The sequence below is a fragment of the Nerophis ophidion genome, linkage group LG10, assembly GCF_033978795.1.
Source record: "Nerophis ophidion isolate RoL-2023_Sa linkage group LG10, RoL_Noph_v1.0, whole genome shotgun sequence".
Taxonomy (NCBI): Eukaryota; Metazoa; Chordata; class Actinopteri; order Syngnathiformes; family Syngnathidae; genus Nerophis; species Nerophis ophidion.
The window spans coordinates 73,264,989-73,287,733 of record NC_084620.1 but is presented as its reverse complement, the minus strand read 5'-3'; the positions used below and the strand labels follow the sequence as shown (position 1 = coordinate 73,287,733).

At 39.3% G+C, this 22,745-nt stretch overlaps 1 protein-coding gene across 1 annotated transcript; it reads left to right on the top strand.

Annotated features, from left to right (window-relative positions):
- Positions 1 to 1,573: 1,573 nt before the first annotated feature.
- On the top strand, positions 1,574 to 19,594 carry LOC133561274 (oocyte zinc finger protein XlCOF8.4-like). Its single transcript, XM_061914636.1, has 2 exons — positions 1,574 to 2,091; positions 18,293 to 19,594. The coding sequence occupies exons 1-2, from the start codon at positions 1,917 to 1,919 to the stop codon at positions 19,459 to 19,461; spliced, it is 1,344 nt and encodes a 447-aa protein (XP_061770620.1). The 5' UTR covers positions 1,574 to 1,916; the 3' UTR covers positions 19,462 to 19,594.
- The last annotated feature ends 3,151 nt before the right edge of the window (positions 19,595 to 22,745 follow it).

The window sequence follows — 22,745 nt, the reverse complement described above, 5'->3', positions numbered from 1 at the left end:
TAGTTATCCAGCGTGGATGGCCTGCCAGAAAGACTCAGCTGCAGCCTGCCATTGAAGTTTTCTTCCCCTACAGAGACAAACTCACTGTGGAAGATGGAATTGTCATGAAAGGGCAGAAAGCAGTCATTCCAACGTCACTACCAAAAGAGTACATTAAGATTGTACACAAAGGTCACCCAGGCATTGAAGCGACCAAACGCAGAGCAAGAGGCATCATCTTTTGGCCATCAATGTCACGAGACATCACTAAAGAACTACTTTTTTGCACAGTGTGCAGCAGCACAAAACCACATCAGCAGAAAGAACCACTTCATCTCCATCCAGTTCCAGACCTTCCGTGGTCCACAGTTGCTACAGACATTTTTGAATGGCGTGGACAACACTACCAGGTGACGGTGGATTCCTATTCTGGATGGTTTGAAATTGACCTTCTACAAAACATCACAGCGACAGTTGTAATTTCCAAAATGAAAATAAAATTTTTCATTGCACGGTACACCACACACACTGCTATCTGATAATGTAAGACAGTACAAGTGTGAGCAATTCAGGAAATATGCTGAGGAGCGGGACTTCATCCACACCACCAGTAGCCCAGAGTTTCCCAAGTCGAATGGACTTGCGGAAAGAGCTGTCAGGAGTGACAAGCAACTGATGGAGAAATCCCACCGGGACAAACCTTTTTTTTTTCTTTTTTTTTTTTTTCTTCTTTGTCATGAAAAAGGGACGTTTTTGTCATGAAAAAGGGAGTTTTTTGTGGTTGGTGCACTAGTTGTAAGTGTATATTGTGTTTTTATGTTGATTAAAAAAAAAAAATACAAAAAAACATTATTATTATTTTTTTTTTTTTATAAAAAATTCTTCCGCGGCCCGGTGGTTGGGGACCACTGTTCTAATGTACATACTTGTTCTTATGCTATCTGAACTCACTATGTTCTCTGCTGGATGTACATATCCTACTAAATAAGACCTACACTGTTTCAATGTCCACATTTCTCTGTTGATGCAATTGTTGATGACTGAAGTACTGATATCAACCAAAGCTCCTCATCCCACCCCCAGATTGTAAATAATATAAATAATTAATTGTATATACTATGATGATTAACCTGTGTGATGACTGTATTATGCTGATAATATATATTTGTACCATGAATTGATTAACATGGACCCTGACTTAAACAAGTTGAAAACTTATTGGGGTGTTACCATTTAGTGGTCAATTGTATGGAATATGTACTGTACTGTGTAATCTACTAATACAAGTATCAATCAATCAATCAATCAAAAATGATATTTCAAATATATAAACCGTATTTTACTTTAAATCATGTATGTATGAGAATAATTAACTAGTACTGTTTTTAATGCATTTATTGTATTGTCTGTCTAATTGTAATAAATGCAGACGAGGCGTGTTCAACGTTGACTCACACAGCGTGCTCATAACCACATTCTAGCTGTCTGCATGGCGACATACGACACCACTTCACGGGGCTACCGCGCATGCTCGTCACTACTGTTGCATGCTGGGTAGTGTAGTTCTTATACTCCCTAGCCCAAAACATCACAACTATGACTCTTTGGCCCCGCCCCTACGGACGCATGCTTGGAAGACATGCGCTTTGCGGCAAAGTCCTCCTTTTCTCCACACACGCTTCTAAGCCTCGGCACATCTCCTCACATCGCTACTAACTACACTTTATTCATCCTCCGTGTCAGGATAAACTCCACTCGTCTCAGCCAAATTTGGAGATTATTAGGCCCGCTTAGCTTGATAGTTGTTTGAGCGCGCCAATTAGCTTAGCATGCTAGTTAGCTTAGCTTGTTAGCCGCTAACAAAGAGACGCGGATTTGATCAACACATCGCTTAGTTAAGATCAAGTGTGAGTGTAAAGTGTTGTGATTGTGTGAAAATGTGCGAAAGAACGATAGCAAAGTATGAGGAAGAACTTTGTTGTGTGAAAATGTGTGAAAGAACGATAGCAGAGTACAAAGAGGAACTTTCTCGGACAAAAGAAGAGAACGAGAGACTACGTCAACTATTGGAAGCTGTTTTCAAGAAACCTCAAGTTGTGTTACACAGAACAGGTTTGTTTACTTCTTACTCTCACATTTTTACTAACTTTATATTTCATCATGACCATGACGTGTTTGCAGCAGTCATTTCCATTAGGTCAGGGGTGTCCAAACTTTTTCCACAGAGGGCCGAACACGGAAAAATGTAAGCATGCAGGGGCCATTTTGATATTTTTCATTTTCAAACCATAACAAAATATATGGATTTTTTTTTTAATCCTTAGGGCTCCTGGGGAGCATAGAGGGCCTCAGTCACTAAAATGTTAAAAAAAAGGTCAAATTATTATTATTATTTTTTTTATTTAATGCTTACAGTAAATCTCTATATCAACTTGAGGTTGATATAAAGTAAAACAAATAAGGTTTTGTGCCTTTTCAGTCAAAGACAACTTGTTTTTTCATCGTAAAACTGAAATATGCAGTATTTAGATAGATAGATAGTACTTTATTGATTCCTTCAGGAGAGTTCCTTTATTTAGCAATTCAAGCCCTCAAAGATCAATAATGCAGGACATCATTGATTTTAATTATTTAATATTTTTGAGTAATCACAGTGAAAAGTTAAATAAAATCCTACTAAATATATTTGAGATCCGAAAGGTTCCCCACTCATAAAGTGATTCATTTTTATTAGATTTTTTTTTTTTACTTTTAACACTTAAATTTAAAGATAAACTTCGGATATATCTGTCGATTTTAAGTTTGAACAATTATTTTGTTTATTTTATGTTCTTTTGTCCAAATTTTGATCTTTTTATATGGCAACCACACAACATATGCAATATTTTTCTACATAAAACATGGAAAAAAAAAAACAAATAAAGACACAAGGAAAAAAAAAACTGCCTGCATGGCAGCTTTGTGTCAACATTGCCACGTTTTCTCACTATATTTCACCTCATTCCACTTTTTTTAAATGTGTTTTTGAATTTTTGCAATACTATCAATTTTGCAATTTTTGCAGAATGTGTGGCGGGTGGGTAAACGATTAGCTGCGGGCCGCAAATGGCCCCCGGGCCGCACTTTGGACACCCCTGCATTAGATAATGTCCAAATAGAGGTGATTTGGCACACTTATAATTAAAAAAACTAAAATAATGTTGTTTTTCATCAGATATGTAGTAGTATTGTATACGTCAGTGGTTCTCAAACTTTTTTTGTCATCCCCCACTTTGGACAAGGGGGAGTTTTCAAGCCCCACCTGCCCCCATCGCCACAACAGAACGCTAATGGGGCGGCATAGCTCGGTTGGTAGAGCAGCCGTGCCAGCAACTTGAGGGTTGCAGGTTCGATTCCCGCTTGTGCCATCCTAGTCACTGCCGTTGTGTCCTTGGGCAAGACACTTTACCCACCTGCTCCCAGTGCCACCCACACTGGTTTAAATGTAACTTAGATATTGGGTTTCACTATGTGTGTCACTAGAGAAAAGCGCTATATAAATATAATTCACTAATGCCAAGCTTAACATTTTCAAATGTATTGAACATCAAGTAACATTCATGTCAGGGTTTCCCACACATTCATTTATTTGTGGCGGCTCGCCACGAAAGAATTACGGCCGCCACAAATAAAAAATAAAAAAACATTTTCGGCTTTTGACTCGCTTGACCGCTCATAAAAGCAGTGGGACTCTGTCTGTGAATGGAGCTTGTAGTTACATATTATGTAAATATGATATAAATATGTACATAAAGTGTTGTAATTATATTCCAACTCCGCGCTCTTCTTGGTCATTGCCGCCGCAAGAATATAATAATGAAAAAATGTTTTTAAGTGAAATTCCCTCCCGTTCCTCGCGCCCCACCTGTCATGTCTCTATTCCCCACAGGTGGGGCCCGCCCCACACTTTGAGAAACGCTGGTATATGTGGACGGGGGCCCTGCTTTGGTAATAATGTGTACCCCTCTCAGAGATCATATTTAGTTCCACTTCAAACATTCACATGATGAAAAATAAGATGAGATGGTAAAACGTGAACAGTTGTGGAACCTTTTTACTCGGGGGGTGACGGGATCTCGTTGGAAGCGCGATGTATGAGCAGACGCCGTTTAGGTAAAACAAAAAGGTGTCTGCCAATTTAGTTTACAATGTCATTACGTCAGTAGTTGTCAAACTTTTTTAACCAAGTACCACCTCAGAAAATACTTGGATTTCCAAGTAGCACCATCATGAACAGCATTAAAATACAGTAGCATAGTAGGCCTTAATTATTCATTAAAAACAAGGAGGACACATTATTTAACGAGTATATTTAATAATTTTAAATACTGTTGCATTACACACAGTTTGAACAGTAACACTGTGTTTGCATGTAGGAATTGATTGAATGATTGATTGATACTTTTATTAGTAGATTGCACAGTTCGGTACATATTCCGTACAATTGAACACCCGAATAAGTTTTTCAACTTGTTTAAGTCGGGGTCCACGTTAACCAATTCATGTTACAAAATGAATTGATTGGAAAATAAAAGACTGTACTTAAATATTACATAGTGCACACTAGATAGATTCTGGTGCGCACCAGATAGTTTCTAGGATGCAGCTTCCTCAGTTGACCTCTGACCTGGTCCACAAAGATGACTAATGTCTGGTGGAGGAGTAGGGGGTTGCAACCATGGCTGGGGGGGAGAAGACGAGGGGGTGGCTGCGATGAGGAAAGGGCTAAAAAGGCAGTAAAAACTTTTTAAACAAAGTGTTTGCTCGTGACGTTTTCTGAAATTTGTAGGTATATTCTTGCTATCGTTTTCAGAAGGTATAATATTGTGTTTCAGAGATATGCTTTGACATTTTTGCCGATGACATCTATTAAACAAGACAAGGAGCAAAGAAATCAAACACAGACAGGATTCAATTTAGCTCATGAGGAGAAACGTCTTGGCTGCAACTTCGTACAGTTTCCCACCACGCTCTGACGAGGGAGTTCCACGCGTCCTCTTTCCTTTGGGCCTTTTCTGATTACATAGCTTCAGATGTTTCTAAAGGGAGGGGGGTCGTAAATGGCTGTCGCACTCGATCATAAACAGTTAAAAGAAAAGGTGCCTTGTGCTGCGTCAGGTCTGCTCCCTCTTCGCTTTGTAGATCTCGGGTCAAGAAAAGGTCTCCTGTGGCTGTCAATAGATCAAAGAAACCGACACCTCCATGTTGCATCCCATCGCAGACAGTGGAGTTTTACAAGCCTTTTGTTTGATAAGATGAAAGACAGTTTTGGGTGTTCTCGCAGGGGACCTGAATTCAATGGAAAACAAAGTTGTTTTATAACTTATATACAATTATTCTGACAATTTTGTTATTATTGTTGATATTATCTGGAATCGATTATTGGTCGCAGTAAAGTAGCAAATTGGGTAGTTTTTAGCTCTAAATGGGGTATTTCAACAAGTAAACAGTACAGTAGGTACTAGGTTTATATATGTGTAATGCCCATAAGGGTATTCCAGTACAATATGCCGAGATGAGATGTGTAAATATCAAAATATTACTTGAAATCAATTTTTGGCAGCAGTAAAGTGGTTGTTTTGGTATATTTTAGCTTTGTAAAGGGTATTTCTACAAGTATACAGTAGGTAATTGATTTATATATATGTCATGCCCATAAGAGTATTTAGTAAAATATGCAGAGATGAGATGTGTCTGTATCAAAATATTACTTAAAATACATTTTTGGCAGCAGTAAAGTGGCCATTTGGGTAGATATTTGCTCTAAAAATGGTATTTCAACAAGTAAACGGTACAGTAGGTACTTGATTTTGATACATGTAATGCTCATAAGGGTATTTTAGTAAAATATGCAGAGATGAGATTTGTCAGTATCAAAATATTACTTGAAATCAAATTTTGGCAGCAGCAGAGTGGTTGTTTTGGTATATTTTAGCCTTGTAAAAGGTATTTCTACAAGTATACAGTACAGTAGGTACTTTATTTATATATATATGTAATGTCCATAAGAGTATTCTAGTAAAATATGCAGAGATGAGATGTGTCAATATCAAAATATTACTTAAAATACATTTTTGGCAGCAACAAAGTGGCCATTTGGGCAGATATTTGCTCTAAAAAGGGTATTTCAACAAGTAAACAGTACAGTAGGTACTTGATATTGATATATGTAATGGTCATAAGGACATTCTAGTAAAATGCGTGTGTGTAAATATGCGATGTGTAAATATCAAAATATTACATCAAATCACTTTTTGATTCAAGATAGTTTATTGTCATATGCACAGTTAAACAGACAGTTTGCCGTACAATGAAAATCTTACTTTGCTAGTCCACCCTTCAACAAGTCACACGGTACTTAGCTAAAAATAAAAATGTATATACAAGGCACAGTAAGTAACATAACATTATTGCACATTCTGATTGACAGTCAACAGTATAAATATGGAGGTGACCTTGGGTCACAGCAGCAGTTAAAGTGTCTTTAGTGATCAACGGTGAAACGTGTCTACAGTGATGGTTCACAGTTAGGGGGTGGTCAAGGTAGCTGTCTTTTGTTCAAAAAGACAAAAGTAAAAACGGGGAGTTGGAGGGAGCTAGCATTCAAAAGCCTGATGGCCTGTGGGAAGAAACTGTTTGTCAGTCTGGTAGTCCTGGATTTCAGGCTCCTGTATGGTCTGCCTGATGGTAGGAGGCTGAAGAGACTGTGTACTGTCCTTGATGATGATGTGTGCTCTCCTGGTGGCCCTGGTAGACTACATGTCCTGTAGTGAGGGGAAGGCTGCTCCTGATATGTACTGAGCAGTTTTAATCACTCGCTGGAGTGCCTTCCTGTCCTTAGCAGTGCAGTTTCCATACCAGACCGTGATTGAGCTGGTAAGGACCCTCTCAACCGTACTTCTATAGAAGTTGCTGAGAATTTTTGGTGGCATGCCAAATTTTCTCAGCCTTCTTAGGAAGTACAGTCGCTGCTGGGCTTTCTTTATTGTTTGTTGGGTGTTGTGATCCCAGGTGAGGTCCTCGCTGATGTGGGTCCCGGGGAATTTACAGGTTTTCACCCTGTCCACCTTTGTCCCCCCTATGTACAGAGGTGTGTACTGTGCACTCCTTCTCCATGGGTCAATAATCATCTCCTTGGTCTTGTCTGTGTTCAAGAAGAGATTATTATCCTGACACCAGGCCACCAGTTCCGCTACCTCCCTTCTGTACACTGCCTCAGATCCCCCGGTGATCAGTCCGACGACCGTAGTATCATCTGCTAACTTGATGATAGTGGTGTTGTTCTGGGAGGCCACACAGTTGTGTGTGAAGAGGGTGTACAATAGGGGGCTCAGCACGCAGCCTTGGGGGGTCCCAATGCTTAGAACTTTTGTGCCTGATGTCTGGTTGCCGATTCTGATTGACTGGGGCCGGTTTGTGAGAAAGTTCAGGACCCAGTCACAGAGAGTTGGTGTCAGACCAACAGTGAGGAGTTTAGCAGTGAGTTTTTGTGGGATGACCGTGTTAAAAGTAGAGCTGTAGTCGATGCATAATAGCCTGGCATAGGTGTCCTTGCCCTCTACGTGGGTGAGGGTGGTGTGGATGACGGGGTTGACTTCATCCTCAGTGGACCGGTTCTGCCGGTAGGCAAACTGTAGAGCAGGGGTCACCAACGCGGTGACCGCGGGCACCGGTCACCTGTAAGGACCAGATAAGTCGCCCGCTGGCCTTTTCGAAAAATAGCTCAAATAGCAGCACTTACCAGTGAGCCGCCTCTATTTTCTAAATTGTATTTATTTACTAGCAAGCTGGTCTCGCTTTGCTTGACCTTTTTAATTCTAAGAGAGACAAAACTCAAATAGAATTTGAAAAATCCAAGAAAATATTTTAAAGACTTGGTCTTCACTTGTTTAAATACATTCATTTTTATTTTTTATTTGCTTCCTATAACTTTCAGAAAGACAATTCTAGAGAAAATATACAACCTTAAAATTGATTTTAGGATTTTTAAACACATTCACCTTTTTACCTTTTAAATTCCTTCCTCTTCTTTCCTGACAATTTAAATAAATGTTCAAGTATTTTTTTTTTATTGTAAATAATTTTTATTGTCTGTATTGTATTGTGTTGTAAATATTCATGTTCGAAATAAACTAAAGAAAGAAAGAAAGAAAATAGGAATAATAAATACATTTTAATTTAATTCTTCATTTTAGCTTCTGTTTTTTCGACGAAGAATATTTGTGAAATATTTCTTCAAACTTATGATTAAAATTCAAAAAAATGATTTTGGCAAATCTAGAAAATCTGTGGAATCAATTTTAGATCTTATTTCAAATTCTTTTGAATTTCTTTTAAAATGTTTGATCTAGAAAATCTAGAAGAAATAACGATTTGTCTTAGTTAGATATATAGCTTGGTCCAATTTGTTATATATTCTAACAAAGTGCAGATTGAATTTTAACCTATTCAAAACATGTCATCAAAACTCTAAAATTAATATTAATCAGGAAAAATGACTAATGATGTTACATAAATAATTTTTTTAATTTTTTCAAAAAGATTCAAATTAGCTAGTTTTTCTCTTCCTTTTTTTTGTTTGAATTTTGAATTTTAAAGAGTCGAAATTGAAGATAAACAATGTTTCAAAATTTAATTTTCATTTTTTTCGTGTTTTCTCTTCTTTTAAACCGTTCAATTAAGTGTTTTTTCATCATTTATTCTCTACAAAAAAACCTTCCGTAAAAGGAAAAAAAAGTTAGGATGGAATAACTGACAGAAATACCCATTTATACATATATATATATATATATATATATATATATATATATATATATATATATATATATATATATATATATATATACATAGATTTATCTATTAAAGGTTAATTGAGCAAATTGTCTATTTGTGGCAATTTGTTTAAGTGTGTATCAAACTGGTAGCCCTTCGCATTAATCAGTACCCAAGAAGTAGCTCTTTGTTTCAAAAAGGTTGGTGACCCCTGCTGTAGAGGGTCCAGTGTGTCTGGGATGGTCTTCTTGACTATCCTCTGGAAGCACTTCATCACTATTGGGGTGAGTGCAACAGACAGGTCACAGTGTTTTTCTTTGGCAGGGGCACGATGGTGGTGGTCTTGAAGCAGGTGGGCACAACAGCTTGTGTTAGTGACAAGTTGTATATGTCAGCAAGTACGTCAGCCAGCTCTGATGAACACACCCTGAGGGCCTGGCCAGGGATGTTGTCTGGGCCGGCTGTCTTCCGTGGGTTTGTTTTCTTCAGAACTGTACGTACCTCTGCTGTCGTCATAGTGAGCGGTGGGTCCTGCGTGGGCTCCGTGGTCAGAACCCCTCTCTGTTAGTTGGTGTTGAGGACCTCGAAGCGGGCGTAGAACTCATTCAGCTCATCTGGCAGTGATTGTTGGCTGTTTGTGACCCCCCTGCTCCCCTGCTTGTAGTCTGTGATGTGTTGCAGGCCTTGCCACATGCGCCGGGAATCTGTGGTGGAGTAGAATCCCTCCAGCTTTTGTCTGCATTGTCCCTTGGCCTTGCTGATGGATTTACACAGGTCATATCTGGCCTTCTTGTAGTCCTCAGCGTTGCCTGAGACAAATGCAGTGGAGCGGGCATGTAGCTTGGACCGAACATTAATCCAGGGTTTTTGGTTTGGGTATATCTTGTATTGTTTTTGGGGAACAATGTTTTCCACACACGTACTGATGTAGCCAGTTACACCGGAAGCATGTTCCTCTATGTCAGGGGTCGGGAACCTTTTTGGCTGAGAGAGCCATTTAAGCCAAATATTTTAAAATGTATTTCCGTGAGAGCCATATAATATTTTTTAACACTGAATACAACAAAATGTCTGCATTATTAAGTAAGATCAACATTTATAGAGTATAATATGTCACAAACTCGCATGGCAGCAGTAGTATTGGCACCAAGATGCAGGAACCAGGAGAGCGAAGAACGGGTAAGATGAGGAACGCGCAAGACAAGCAGAAATAGAAACATGCTGATTGGCAGCAGGTGTGGACCGGCGGCCAACCAACAGCAGGTAAGGGGAAAAAACACAGCGCTCAGCGGTACAAACAGGAAATGGAAACAAAATAAGAGCACTGATGGAAAGTAAATACAAAACAAAGAAGCACGAACAGAAATGAAGTGACAGATCTTCACACAATAAGTCTCTTATTCTTTTTTAATAAAAGTTTCATTCGGAAGCTCACCGATGATGAATAAAATGCTTCTTACCATTAATGCGACTTCTTGAACAGGTGCGGTAGAAAACAGATGAATGGATTAAAATGTATGAAGTGAAGTGAAGAGAATGATATTTATTTAGCGCTTTTCTCTAGTGACTCAAAGCGCTTTACATAGTGAAACTCATTATCTAAGTTACATTTAAACCAGTGTGGGCGGGCACTGCGAGCAGGTGGGTAAAGTGTCTTGCCCAAGGACACAATGACAGGGACTAGGATGGCGGAAGCGGGGATCAAACCTGCAACCCTCAAGTTGCTGGCACAGCCACTGTATCAACCGAGCCATGCCGCCCCTAATACTGATTTTAAAAGATTCACAGCACAAGACAGAGAAAAAAGACAAGTAAAATCGTTAAACGTTGACAATCCCTTATATTCCTTAGAACTGACCCATATATTCAAATGCAAATGACAGGTATGATTATTTTGTTGATTTTAAATTCTTAAAATCTGCCTGGAATATTTGTCCTCTATTCTGTTTACAATCATACGGAGCCCCTAAAGGGAGATGGATGTTTTGCGAGATCTTGCAATACTTTGGTATGAGAATGTTTTATATTTTGAACGTTATTTTTAACACTGTGATTACCAGCGGAATTATTCATTACTTATCATGTTAAGCAATGTCAGCTAAGATTTATCTAAGAGCCAGATGCAGTCATCAAAATAGCCACATCTGGCTCTAGAGCCATAGGTTCCCTACCCCTGCTCTAAATACACAGTACCATCATCCCTCTGAGCAGCAGTTTTGAACATGTCCCAGTCTGTACTCCCAAAGCAGTCCTGAAGCACTAGTTCAGTGTCTTCATTCCAAACTTGAACAGTTTTACTCACTGGGGGGGGGGGGGGGGGGGGGGGGGGGCTTGCTTGAGACGCTGTCTGTACGCTGGATATAGAAAAGCTGAGATATGATCAGATAGTCCAAAGTGTGGTCTGGGTACAGCCTTGTAGGCTCCCCTCACGTTGCAGTACACCTGGTCCAGAGTGTTTATCTCCCTCGTAGTAAAGTTCACATATTGATGGTATTTTGGGAGGACACTCTTTAGGTGGTTAAAATCCCCAGCTACCGTGAACGCAGCATCAGGGTGTGGGGTCTCTTGTTTACTGATGACGTCATGCAGCAGCTTTAGCGCTGTAGTGGAGTCCGCCCGTGGCGGGATGTAAACAAACAGTATAAACACTGCACTGAACTCCCTTGGCAGGTAAAAAGGTCTGCATTTCACCATCAACAACTCAATGTTGTCCGAGCAGTGTCTTTCAACCACCTGTACGTCCGAGCACCAGCTGTTACTCACGTAAACACAGACGCCGCCTCCGCCTTTCTTGAATCCATTGTCCGGTCTCCACAGTAGACTGAGTGTGTTGTTAGCTGGATAGCAGAGTCTGGGATGCTGTCCGAAAGCCAGGTTTCCGATTCCTGGTTCTCAGCTCATCCAGCTTGTTGTCGAGTGAGCGCACGTTAGCTAGCAGCAGGCTAGGTAGTGGTGGTTGTGTAGCTCTAGCCCAATGGTTCCCAAACTTTTGCAGGCTGGCGCCCCCTTGGCTCCCCAGTGAATTCCTAGCGCCCACCCCCACAGACACATATGGAAACAAACACCTCTTTCTTGATATTTGGTATGCTGCAATTTGAAAAGAGAAAGGTTAAACACAAATGTGTATTTCACAAATAAAACCCAATTTAGTAAACCAGTTTATTTTTTAGCAGTTTTAACTGTTTCAGCAACATAGAATGGTAAATAAACATTCCACCAGTAACCTTCATTGTCTCACACTTAATATTAATGGGATGGATGTGCTTGGTGCAGGGACATAAGCTTCTCAACATCAGGCTGGAACTCACTAAGAAGAAGTCGTAGATCCCCGCGGTCAGTCATTTTCAGTCGGTTTCTTTGCTTGGAAAGAAGCAAGGCGACTGCACTGAAACCCCGTTCTACTAAATATGATGTTGGGAAGGCAATAAAGTACATCTTGACCTTGTTCCACAGCACTTGATAGCAGTCAGAGATTTTTTTTTTGTAACCAAAAATCTTGATATGACTTTTTGAACTTTGGCCTTAGCTCAATGTCATTTTGAATTGAAATCAGTTGTTCCTCTGCCACTCCAGTTTCTTCACCGTCGACATTTAGGAATGGATTGATCACCCAGTCTGGTATTTCAAGCAATAAAATGTCCTCAAATCTCTCAGACATGTCTCTGTGCAGTTCATCCAGGTGTGTACAATACACACAATATATTGGTAACAATATATATCAGTGAATGCACCACCCTAACCAGCTCAACACAACACAACACAACACGGCGCGTTCTGGCGAGTCCCCAATTTCATGTTGACTTGAACTCAAGATGATGTTGACCGCCAGAATGCGGTTTTTATTATAAGATAAAATTCTGAACATTACAAGCTTGAAATTACAAACCTGAGCTTTTGCTTTTGTAGTCTATGCTGTCGGATCTGACTGGGCCAGAGCGGCGTGTGGTAACCGGACCCTGATGCGTCGTCCACTGACTCGTCCTGCTGCACGTGTTGTGTACAAATCGTCAAACCAACGTTCGAACTTCTGACTTCGACTTCAGACTGCCGCCCCCTTCTTCCTCACCGCCCCCCCAGATCTTTCCACCGCCCACTTTGGGAACCACTGCTCTAGCCTTTAGCCTAGCATGTAGCCCCGCCGTCTTGTTGTGGTTGTTTTGTGGTTAGCTGGCTCTCGTCGTAGCAGAAAGTTGAAGTCCTTCAGACTAGAAGTGAGCTCGTGGTGAGGTTTTCCGATGTCCAGAAGTGCATCTCTGTTATATCTCACTGTTGCATGCAAAAACTTTGCATTTAGGATGCAAATTAGTACTACAAACCCCGTTTCCATATGAGTTGGGAAATTGTGTTAGATGTAAATATAAACGGAATACAATGATTTGCAAATCATTTTCAACCCATATTCAGTTGAATATGCTACAAAGACAACATATTTGATGTTCAAACTGATAAACTTTTTTTTTTTTTTTGCAAATAATCATTACCTTTAGAATTTGATGCCAGCAACACATGACAAAGAAGTTGGGAAAGGTGGCAATGAATACTGATTAAGTAGAGGAATGCTCATCAAACACTTATTTGGAACATCCCACAGGTGTGCAGGCTAATTGGGAACAGGTGGGTGCCATGATTGGGTATAAAAGCAGCTTCCGTGAAATGTTAAGTAATTCACAAACAAGGATTGGTAGAGTGTCATCATTTTGTAAGCAAATTGTCGAACAGTTTTAGAACAACATTTCTCAACAGGCTATTGCAAGGAATTTAGGGTTTTACCATCTACGGTCCGTATAATCATCAAAGGGTTCAGAGAATCTGGGGAAATCACTGCACATAAGCGATGATATTACGGACATTTGATCCCTTAGGCCAGGGGTCGGGAACCTTTTTAGCTGAGAGAGCCATACAAGCCAAATATTTTAAAAAGTATTTCCATAAGAGCCATATAATATTTTTTTTAAGACTGAATACTGAATATTCTATCTTATTTCAATTATTGTGCAGAAATATTGGGAAATACATATCATAGCAACATAATGCCTTTATTTCACAGAAACGAGCAATTTGTATAATTTTTAAAGTACGATATAGCGACCACACAAAACCACTTCATTAGGTCACAATTACTAAAACTAAAAGACATTGTAGAATTGAATAGTCTATTAATGCTGTTCAAAGCGAGAAATAGAATTCTTCCAAAGGACGTACAAAAGTTATGTGTTCACATCTGAAGATGAGAACCACAGAAGGCCGTATGACTTTAAACATCCAAGAGTGCCAACAAATTTGAAACAAATGTGCTTGTCTGTTGTTGCTGTGAAAGCATGATATTCTCTAAACAAAGACTTAAAAAGCTGTGAGAATACCTTTGTTTTTAAAAAGTTATAAAAAGAGAAAACTGGAATTATATCAAACTGAATTTTGATTTGATTGGACGTGTCATTGTGAAAATACTTAAAGGAAAATTGAAAAGTATGTTGGAGTTCGGGTGTTGTTGGAGGGAACAGTTATAAAGTCATCGAAAATAATTGGTGTTAAAAAGGGGGGCAGATAAATATAAGAATATTATTCTTCCATCTGCTCCTTTTTGATCATGGAAATGTATAAGAAACAAAAAAAACAATGAAAGTGTCAATTGTACGTGGCTTGTATATATGCATTTTAATGAAAGGAATAACAATAAATGATGATGATGCATTCATTTTTAAGTAAGTCCAACATTTTTTTGAGTATAATAAGTCTCTTATTCTTTTTAATAACATTGTTATTCTGAAGCTAACCAACAATAAATAAAATACTTCTTACCATTAATGCGACTTCTTGAACAGGTGAGGTAGAAACCGGATGGATGGATTAAAATGCATGAAAATCTTTTATATTTTGAACGTTATTTTTGACACTATGATTACCGGCAGAATTATTCATTACTTACCGTGTTTAGCAATGTCAGCTAAGATTTATCTGAGAGCCAGGTGCAGTCATCAAAAGAGCCCCATCTGGCTCTAGAGCCATAGGTTCCCTACCCCTGCCTTAGGCGGTACTGCATCAAAAACTGACATCAGTGTGTAAAGGATATCACCACAGGGGCTCAGGAACACTTCATAAAACCACAGTCAGTAACTACAGTTGGTCGCTACATCTGTAAGTGCAAGTTAAAACTCTACTATGCAAAGCCAAACCCATTTACCAACAACACCCTGAAACACCACCGGCTTGGCTGGGCCCGAGCTCATCTAAGATGGACTGATGCAAAGTGGAAAAGTGTTCTGTGGTCTGACGAGTCCTCATTTCAAATTATATTTGGAAACTGTGGATGTGGTGTACTCCGGAACAAAAAGGAAAATAACCATCCGGATTGTTATAGGCGCAAAGTTGAAAAGCCAGCATGTGTGATGGTATGGGGGTGAATTAGTGCCCAAGGCATGGGTAACTTACACATCTGTGATGGTATGGGGGTGTATTAGTGCCCAAGGCATGGGTAACTTACACATGTGTGATGGTATGGGGGTGTATTAGTGCCCAAGGCATGGGTAACTTACACATGTGTGATGGTATGGGGGTGTATTAGTGCCCAAGGCATGGGTAACTTACACATGTGTGATGGTATGGGGGTGTATTAGTGCCCAAGGCATGGGTAACTTACACATCTGTGAAGGCACCATTAATGCTGAATGGTCCATACAGGTTTTGGAGCATCATATGTTGTCATCCAAGCAACGTTATCATAGATGCCCCTGCTTATTTCAGCCAAACAATGCCAATCCACGTGTTACAACAGCGTGGCTTTGTAGTGAAATAGTGCATGTACTAGACTGGCCTGCCTGCAGTCCAGACATGTCTCCCATGGAAAATGTGTGGCGCATTATGAAGTGTAAAATACGACAACAAGACCCCGGACTGGGCTTCACGGTGGAAGAAGGGTTAGTGCGTCTGCCTCACAATACGAAGGTCCTGTAGTCTTGGGTTCAATCCCAGGCTCTGAATCTTTCTGTGTGGAGTTTGCATGTTCTCCCCGTGAATGCGTGGGTTCCCTCCGGGTACTCCGGCTTCCTCCTACTTCCAAAGACATGCACCTGGGGATAGGTTGATTGGCAACACTAAATGGTCCCTAGTGTGTGAATGTGAGTGTGAATGTTGTCTGTCTATCTGTGTTGGCCCTGCGATGAGGTGGAGACTTGTCCGGGATGTCCCACGCCTTCCACCCGATTGTGGCTGAGATGAGTGCCGGCGACCCCAAAAGGGAATAAGCGGTGGGAAATGGATGGATGGAAGACCCCGGACTGTTGAAGGACTGAAGCTCTACATAAAACTAGAATGGGAAAGAATTCCACTTTCAAAGCTTCAACAATTAGTTTCCTCAGTTCCCAAACGTTTGAGTGTTGTTAAAAGAAAAGGTGATGTAACACAGTGGTGAACATGCCCTTTCCCAACTACTTTGGCACGTGTTGCAGCCATGAAATTCTAAGTTAATTATTATTTGCAACAAAAAAAAAGTTTATGAGTTTGAACATCAAATATTTTGTCTTTGTAGTGCATTCAACTGAATATGGGTTGAAAAGGATTTGCAAATCATTGTATTCCGTTTATATTTACATCTAACACAATTTCCCAACTCATATGGAAACGGGGTTTGCATAATAAATAAAAAACGTAAATGTTGTCAGGAGGACGACGTAAAAGACGTCAGTCACGGGCGGCGCCATCTTGAAAAAAAGGCATTGTTGATATAATATGCCTTATTTTTTTGATGAGTTCAGTGATTATTGACTAGATTATTACTTTGGGAAGGTGAGAGAAGAAGAGTTGTGGTCTTGTGAGAATTGTCTGCATTCACACACAATTCCTTGAACAATTGCCTCATCTACTTATTATTATTATTATTAAATGTATCTTACCATATTGCTGAAAGTTTTAACTTCCCCTCGGGGATTAATAAAGTACCGTATTTCCTTGAATTGCCGCCGGGGCGCTAATTAATGTAAAACCTCTTCTCACTCCGGCACTTACCAAAGGCATGCGGTGTATTTAGGCCTGCGCTTAAAAATTTGAGTGTGATGTAAGGATACATCATGAAAAGCACATTTAATAAAAAAAAGTTATTATGGTCTTACCTTTACTTATAAATGATGTCTATGCGCAGCTCCTTCTGATCAAAAGCATCGATAACTTGTTTATAGAAGTCCTCCTTATCTTTCTTCAGTTTTAAAAGTCTCTCTGTCTCGATGGAGATCTTCCTTTATTACCTCCTGCTTCGAAAGTCCAGTTTAGAAAACTATTTTATTTTAGATATATGTAATCCTCCATGTTAAAAGTGCAAGCGAGAGGAAAAAATAAACACACGCTGCTCACTCTTGCTGCTTGTTGTCACTTCTTCTGCAGCCGAGTAGTCGCAAGAAGGATCACTAGCGCCCTCTACCACCACGAGGCGGGAGTCACTAAATGACTCATATTTGACACACGCAGCTACGGTAAATTAATAAAACATAGCTGCTTACTGTTCTTTTTAGCATATTCAATAGCTTGGACCTTAAACCCTACTGAATAGCTCTTAATCTTCTTCCCTTCATGCGATTTCAAATGATTGAAATCAGCCTCCTCCATTTTGAAAATGATGACAGGTGAAGTGTCACTCGTGACGTGACGAGTTTGACCCGACGGGAATTGTAGGCATATGCTAATTATTTGGCGAAACGAGTTTGACCCAGCGTTAATCCTGAGCCGGCGGTAATGCTAAGCATGCGCTAATTAGTTTGCGAAACGTGTTTGACCCGGCAGTAATTCTAGGCAGGCGCATACTATATACCCGGCGGCAATTCAAGGAAATACGGCATGTCTGATACTGATTCTGATTGAATGTGTGGACTGCATGAATGATGCCTTCTCAGTTCTCACTGTAACGCAATTTGAATGTCTAGAAACGCACTAAATTAATATAATCCATTATTACTAATATTAATAAGGTTAAAAAGTTATCTTTTGAAGGTGTAGTCAGTAATCTGATTACTTCTTCCCAGTTTAACTGTGGTGACACTATCTAAATGAAAGCAAAACAGATGTCATCTTTCTTGGCCAACATGTTGACTGTGCTCATGCTTCTTTTATAACAGTCTCTAAAGATGAATGTGAAATTGACAGTAATTATTGTCCACCAGCAGGGGGAGCTCATCACTAGTACTACTGCGTGGAGGCTGGCATGTGGTACATTATTTCCTGTGTGTGTGTATGACTTATTCAGAGGGAGAACAGCACACTTTCACGTATGGCGTCTACCATTAAGGATTGCAGGAATTTATTTTAGGATGTTTTTATATGAATAAGGTGGATTGGATGTTGGCCTGGGAAGGTATTCCCCTGAAGGTCTTCTTCATGTGTCAGCTGGAAGTACCCTGACTGTTGTGAGGGGAAACTGATGAGATTGTGAGATCATATGTTGGTGCAGGACAATGTCTCATGTGACTGAGCAAAGCTGGACTTTTCTGAAGAATGTTTGTTTTCTCCTGTTCCGCAGACCTCAATAAAGAACATCTTCCTCATGAGCAGGAAGAAGAGCCACAGCCCCACCACATTAAAGAGGAAAAAGAGGTACCACATTCCCAACACATTAAAGACGGAGGAGAGGACCCACAGCCCCCCCACAATAAAGCGAAACATGAGACGCCACAGACCCATAATGTTAAACTGACCCTTCACAATAAAAGGCAAGCGGAGGACCCACTGATCTTACACATCAAAAAGGAAGAGGAGGATCCACTGACCCCTCACTTTAAGGAGCAAGAGAACCGACTGAACCCTCACATTAAAAAGGACGAGGAGGACCCACTGACCCCCTGCTTTAAAGAGGAAGAAGAGGACCAAGAGCCGCCGCACATTAAAGAGGAAGAGGAGGAAGAGGGCATCAGTCAGCCTAAATGGTTGGAGGAGTTCCCAGTGACTGGTGTCCCTGTGAAGAGTGAAGATGATGAGGTGAAAGGTGAAAGTGAGGAGAGGGGAGGGGGGGAGCCTCCAAGCAGCAGCTCAACACAACACATGACAACAGAAGCTGATGGAGACCACTGTGGAGGATCACAAGCAGACAAGCTCTTAGCTCCACTATCAGATAGTGAGGACACAACGTCACACTCTCCTGACACTGATGATGAAGACTCTAAAGATGATAAGACATGTCACACTGACAACACTCACTGCACATCTTCTCACTGTCACAAAACTTTTAAAAACCGTCGTAGTCTGAAAAGACACATGAGAACACACACTGGAGAAAAACCTTTTTCATGTTCAATCTGCGGTAAAGATTTTACTCAGAGGCCAGATTTTAAAGTACACATGAGAACACACACTGGTGAAAAACATTTTTCCTGTTCAACCTGTGGTAAAGGTTTTGCACACAGTAGCAAATTGAAAAGACACATGAGAATACACACTGGTGAAAAACCTTTTTCCTGTTCAATCTGTAGTAAAGGTTTTACACGAAGTCAGAGTTTGAAAGAACACATGAGAACACACACTGGTGAAAAACCTTTTTCCTGTTCAAACTGTGGTAGAGTTTTTACACGAAGTCAGAGTTTGAAAGAACACATGAGAATACATTCTGGTGAAAAACCTTTTTCCTGTTCAACCTGTGGTAAAGGTTTTGCACATAGTAACAAATTGAAAAGACACGAGAATACACAATGGTGAAAAACCTTTTTCCTGTTCAACCTGTGGTAAAGGTTTTGCACATACTAACAAATGGAAAAAACACATGAGAATACACACTGAGGAAAAACCTTTTTCCTGTTCAACCTGTGGTAAAGGTTTTACACGAAGTCAGAGTTTGAAAGAACACATGAGAATACACACTGGTGAAAAACCTTTTTCCTGTTCAACCTGTGGTAAAGGTTTTACAGAAAGTCAGAGTTTGAAAGTACACATGAGAATACACACTGGTGAAAAACCTTTTTCCTGTTCAACCTGTGGTAAAGGTTTTACAGTAGGTCATAGTTTGAAAGAACACATGAGAACACACACTGGTGAAAAACCCTTTTCCTGTTCAACCTGTGGTAAAGGTTTTAGACACAGTCAGAGTTTGAAAGTACACATGAGAACACACACTGGTGAAAAATCACATTCCTGTTCAATCTGCAACAGAAGCTTTAGTGAGCGATCGACCCTTGTAGCACACATGAGAAGACACCCAGGAGAGAAAGTGTTGAGTTGCAGTGTGTGTGGTGAAAGATTGTCTTCTAAGTACCAGTGTAAGAAACACAAGTGTGCTGGTGAGAACAGCAGCAGCAAATGAAACTGCAGGATTTGAAATAAACTGTCCAGACTTTCATTTTGACTTTCTAACAACATCAGCACATACAACATGTGTGACGTTGTTGTTTGTCTAACAATCTGTTTAATATGATCTTTACATTTATAGATTAGATAGTTTGAAATATAAAAGTATTACTTATTTGTACTTCTAATTGTTAATAATCCCATAGATTATCACCTTTATATGATATACATATGTACTGGTTCACATCTGAAACATCTTCTGGACCACTTCAGGAAGCATATTATTATTTACTTTATACATCATTTGAACAGTTGTCTTTTAAACAGTTTTAAAATCTGTGACTCTATGAATCATTTGTTGGGTCTCTATAATCCATGTTATTAATAATCTTCATTACTCTCTTTTGTAATATGATGATCGTGTTGTGATTATTTTATATGTATGTCCCCAGACCTTTATGCAATATAAAAGTGAGAGAAAATGGCTGAATTGTTTGAGGAAGGATTTCTTTTGTTTTTGTTTTTTTTACAAACTGACATTTGTGGATAAAACAAAAATTCCCATTAATGGGTTTCAAATTTTTTTTAATGTATGTATTCTTTTTAAACATCCACAAAACTATATCGACATGAATCAAAGTTCAGAGTGTCAGTAAAAAAATAATATTGTACATCATCCCACAGATATTTACTTTGCATTCTGTTGGAGCAAAATTTCTTTATTTGTTTATTTAGTTTTTATTTTTTTTTCTGTAATTGATTGCTGGCCTCAGTTGATGCTGAATTTACTTTTCGGCAGATTGCTCCGCCCACTTCCTCTTGAGAACCAGGAGATGTTGACAGGGATGGGACCGTTGCTATGGTGCGGTTGCTATGGTAACGTCATTTAATTGGGTTCAGGTGGGAACACTGGAGGGGCGACTGCATGGAGGACACAAACTGTTTACAAGCTTGCTGTGTGTGGTCAGGTCTCACTGCTGTGACAATGTTGCATCCAAGTCAAGGTCAGCATACTTTATGTTCTACAGCCTACATGTCATTTCAGTTTGATAGCCAAAAATAAACAGATTGTCATACCAAACATATTTCCACAGTACTGGACATTGAATCATTTGCACGCTACTACAACTCAACATGTACTACTATCATAAGTCAACTTAACTACTACCATAACTCAACCTGTACTACTATCATAAGTCAACTTAACACCTACCATAACTCAACCTGTACTACTATCATAAGTCAACTTAACTACGACCATAACTCAACCTGTACTACTATCATAAGTCAACTTAACTACGACCATAACTCAACCTGTACTACTATCATAAGTCAACTTAACTACTACCATAACTCAACCTGTACTACTATCATAAGTCAACTTAACTACTACCATAACTCAACCTGTACTACTATCATAAGTCAACTTAACGACTACCATAACTCAACATGTACTACTATCATAAGTCAACTTAACTACTACCATAACTCAACCTGTACTACTATCATAAGTCAACTTAACGACTACCATAACTCAACCTGTACTACTATCATAAGTCAACTTAACTACTACCATAACTCAACCTGTACTACTATCATAAGTCAACTTAACTACTACCATAACTCAACCTGTACTACTATCATAAGTTAACTTTACTATCATAACTCAACCTGTACTACTATCATAAGTCAACTCAACTACTACCATAACTCAACCTGTACTACTATCATAAGTCAACTTAACTACTACCATAACTCAACCTGTACTACTATCATAAGTCAACTTAACTACTACCATAACTCAACCTGTACTACTATCATAAGTCAACTTAACGACTACCATAACTCAACCTGTACTACTATCATAAGTCAACTTAACTACTACCATAACTCAACCTGTACTACTATCATAAGTCAACTTAACTACTACCATAACTCAACCTGTACTACTATCATAAGTCAACTTAACGACTACCATAACTCAACCTGTACTACTATCATAAGTTAACTTTACTATCATAACTCAACCTGTACTACTATCATAAGTCAACTTAACTACTACCATAACTCAACCTGTACTACTATCATAAGTCAACTTAACTACTACCATAACTCAACCTGTACTACTATCATAAGTCAACTTAACTACTACCACAACTCAACCTGTACTACTATCATAAGTCAACTTAACGACTACCATAACTCAACCTGTACTACTATCATAAGTCAACTTAACTACTACCATAACTCAACCTGTACTACTATCATAAGTCAACTTAACGACTACCATAACTCAACCTGTACTACTATCATAAGTCAACTTAACTACTACCATAACTCAACCTGTACTACTATCATAAGTCAACTTAACTACTACCATAACTCAACCTGTACTACTATCATAAGTCAACTTAACTACTACCATAACTCAACCTGTACTACTATCATAAGTCAACTTAACTACTACCATAACTCAACCTGTACTACTATCATAAGTCAACTTAACTACTACCATAACTCAACCTGTACTACTATCATAAGTCAACTTAACGACTACCATAACTCAACCTGTACTACTATCATAAGTTAACTTTACTATCATAACTCAACCTGTACTACTATCATAAGTCAACTTAACTACTACCATAACTCAACCTGTACTACTATCATAAGTCAACTTAACTACTACCATAACTCAA

Bases quoted from the DNA above. Each gene is read 5' to 3' on its own strand.
- LOC133561274 (XM_061914636.1), top strand. From the start codon at position 1,917: ATGTGCGAAAGAACGATAGCAAAGTATGAGGAAGAACTTTGTTGTGTG. The intron at 2,092-18,292 runs GTTTGTTTACTT...CCTGTTCCGCAG, and splicing joins AGTTGTGTTACACAGAACAG to ACCTCAATAAAGAACATCTT.